The sequence below is a fragment of the Triticum urartu genome, chromosome 1A (genome assembly GCF_056163025.1).
Source record: "Triticum urartu cultivar PI428250 chromosome 1A, HENAU_Tu73, whole genome shotgun sequence".
NCBI classification, from domain to species: Eukaryota; Viridiplantae; Streptophyta; class Magnoliopsida; order Poales; family Poaceae; genus Triticum; species Triticum urartu.
The window spans coordinates 530,124,439-530,127,803 of NC_141873.1; the positions used below are offsets into that span (position 1 = coordinate 530,124,439).

General features: G+C 49.5%; 2 protein-coding genes across 2 annotated transcripts; both read right to left on the reverse strand.

Annotated features, from left to right (window-relative positions):
• Window positions 1–1,113: 1,113 nt before the first annotated feature.
• LOC147992265 (uncharacterized) lies at window positions 1,114–1,841 on the reverse strand. The gene is made up of 3 exons (XM_087538982.1): window positions 1,707–1,841; window positions 1,455–1,631; window positions 1,114–1,377 (listed from the first exon to the last, which is right to left on the reverse strand). Exons 1-3 carry the CDS (start codon window positions 1,839–1,841, stop codon window positions 1,114–1,116), a joined length of 576 nt encoding a protein of 191 aa, XP_087395108.1.
• A 252-nt stretch (window positions 1,842–2,093) lies between these two features.
• LOC125533053 (serine/threonine-protein phosphatase 7 long form homolog) lies at window positions 2,094–2,656 on the reverse strand. Its single transcript, XM_087538983.1, has 3 exons — window positions 2,588–2,656; window positions 2,285–2,505; window positions 2,094–2,205 (listed from the first exon to the last, which is right to left on the reverse strand). The coding sequence occupies exons 1-3, from the start codon at window positions 2,654–2,656 to the stop codon at window positions 2,094–2,096; spliced, it is 402 nt and encodes a 133-aa protein (XP_087395109.1).
• Between the last annotated feature and the right edge of the window lie 709 nt (window positions 2,657–3,365).

Consider the following 3,365-nt stretch of genomic DNA (forward strand, 5'->3'; position numbering starts at 1 on the left):
TGAGATCATCGAGGAGCATGTGGGAGCTAACATGTGTATCCAGATCCCGCTGTTGGTTATTGACCAGAGAGCTATCTCGGTCATGTCTACATGTCTCCCGAACCCGTAGGGTCTACACACTTAAGGTTCGGTGACGCTAGGGTTGTAGAGATATGAATATGCAGTAACCTGAAAGTTGTTCGGAGTCCCGGATGAGATCCCGGACGTCATGAGGAGTTCCGGAATGGTCCGGAGGTGAAGAATTATATATAGGAAGTGCAGTTTCGGCCATCAGGAGAGTTTCGGGGGCCACCGGTATTGTACCGGGACCACCGGAAGGGTCCCGGGGGTCCACCGGGTGGGGCCACCCATCCCGGAGGGCCCCATGGGCTGAAGTGAGGTGGGGAACCAGCCCATAGTGGGCTGGTGCGCCCCCTTGGCCCACCCCCTGCGCCTAGGGTTGGAAACCCTAGGGTGGGGGGGGGCGCCCCCCCACTTGCCTTGGGGGCTACTCCACCCTTGGCCGCTGCCCCCCTAGGAGATCCCATCTCCTAGGGACGGCGCCCCCCTAGGGGAGCCTATATAAAGGGGGAGGGGGAAGGGAGGGGCAGCCGCACCCTTGAGTCTTGGCGCCTCCCTCTCCCCTGCTACACCTCTCCCTCTCGTAGTAGAACGGCGAAGCCCTGCTGCGGTGACCCTTGCATCCACCACCACGCCGTCGTGCTGCTGGATCTTCATCAACCTCTCCTCCCCCCTTGCTGGATCAAGAAGGAGGAGACGTCACGTTGACCATACGTGTGTTGAACGCGGAGGTGCCGTCCGTTCGGCGCTAGGATCTCCGGTGATTTGGATCACGTCGAGTACGACTTCCTCATCCCCGTTCTTTGAACGCTTCCGTGCGTGATCTACAAAGGTATGTAGATGCAATCCGATCACTCGTTGCTAGATGAACTCATAGATGGATCTTGGTGAAACCATAGGAAATTTTTTGTTTTCTGCAACGTTCCCCAACAACAAGTTCGCAAACACAAGTACCACACTAGTAAAAGTTCACCAACATATGACATAACCTCACAAGTTCATCAACCTAATGAAATGGCTACATGAGCACTTCCATAGTAAAAAACACAAGCACTAATGCTTTCCGCGCGTGTTCCTGGTGCCACGCCTGCAGGCAATCTTCTTCTTCCTGTTAGGATGAGCCTCCTCTTCCTCCACTTCCTCCTCTGCCTCATCATCCAAGCTAGCCATCCGCGAGGTCCCTACGACCACCTTTGGGTTGCCTCTGTTGTCAAAGTCAGTGGGCGTGTACCGGCGTATGGGCTGCCTAGGCTTCAACATATATGCGGACCGAACTTGAGCGTCCACCAAAGTCATGTCATCATCAAGCTCATCGCCCTATCACACAACCAAACAATATGGTGAAGACCGGCGTCGTAATCAAGTGAGAATCGCATCTAAAGGATTAGTCATACCTCTTGGGTGACCGCATCCTCATCATCCAGATAAGCATATGAGGAACTCAAATCAGCCCCCTGATGGTCAGATAAGGGGTCTGATGGTGTACCAGACCTAGAGGCAGATGGTTCATCAAATTCAGGATCACGACAACCGAGAAGATTCGATAACTGCCTTAACTTCTTGGCCTGACGCTGTAACATGAACAAGTGTATAGGATATCAAACTCCGCAACATATGTAACATGGACACCTAAATGCGATATGTACCTTCAGGAATGCTTGTAGTGAACCATCATCATTGCTTTCTCCAACCGGTGTCTTCTCCAGAATAGACTGGCTTTCATCAGCTGCTTTCTTGATCTCGTTGCGCTGCGGATGAGAACGAATGAACACGTTAGCCATTCAAACATGTGTAATACGGCAAACGGGAAAGTAAAGAAGGGAACACTTTACCACATAGTTAATCACCGGAACAGCAGGGACTCCTTGCCCTTCCCTGACATCTCTGTTGTACTTCCCCTTTGATAGATCCTCAAAGTTTACGGGTTCTTCAAGAATATCCTCATTGTATGCGGGCGGGCATATCTCAACTCGAGTATTTTCAAGAAGCCATCGTATGTAGTTAACAAAAGCAAGTGATTTATGCTCATGAAGCTAGGCGTATGCACTGCTACGAGCTTGCTCCACACAAAGATGGAAGCGGGTAACATACGAAGCATGATGCTTGTCCCAGTCCTTTATCTTCCGCCGCCTTCTCCTATCCAACCTGCATGGTACAAAACCAAATATTAGCAAAATCAAGAAGGAGTGGCGATGCTTAGTCAATACGGTTCATGCTCTCTTACCTATGAAGTGCTTTGTCCGTATCCACCCATTCCGGCGGGTGAGGCTGGAGCAGACCAAACTGACGAAACACGCGATGTGGCAAATGAAACTCAACCGCCCAGTTGCATATCAGTGGGCACCACATAAGCCAGAGATCCCTATGCCGCAAGCACATCGGGTTGATGGAAAACTCCTCGGTGCACCCAAGTCTGTCATCGTTGCCATATGGCTGCCATACCACCTATAAAATAGGGCAACAATGCAAAATTGATGACTATTTTTCAGGCAAGCATGAGAAATGACTGAAGTAATGACCTCGTTACCTGCTCAGGCGTAATCGTGTCCAACTCAGCAATGTACTTTTGGTACATGAGATTGACATCGTTCGTCATCTCGGATACCACATCCCACTTGTAAGCCCAAGTGGGGCACCGTAATTCGCCATCTTCATCCCAATGATTAAACTTGATGCCTTCGGGCGTCCAACAGGCAGACGCTCCCAGATCCATACAGAAAGCAGAAGCATATTACCACCAATGCCTGCACTACCTGTGATCCTGCAACACGCATCGTCTAGCTGCATATGAAAGAAAACAATGTTAACTTGACAGCAAGGTTGCATTGCTAATGAAGAAATGACTTGATAGCAAAACAAACCAACTACCTATCAGTACAAGTAGGCAAGAGTCGCTGAACCCTAGCTCCATCCGCTACCGAAGACGGTCAATGCCTTCAGCCACATCCATGGAGCATTCTTGCCCGTGGAGTTAGGAAACAAAGTCCTCGAGACAACGTACCACATATAGAAACGAGCATGTGTCTGGATCACATCATCAGTGGCATCCGCAGGGCAAGTGGCAAAGTGTTCTTGAATCCACATGAAAGCAGCTCCGGCTGCTTTCCTTTCCTTTCCTTCTTCTTCTTCTTCATCATCATCATCTTCTTCTTCTTCTTCATCTTCATCATCATCATCTTCTTCTTCTTCATCTTCATCATCATCATCTTCATCTTCATCTTCATCATCATCATCATCATCATCATCATCATCATCATCATCATCTTCTTCTTCTTCTTCTTCTTCTTCTTCTTCTTCTACTCTAC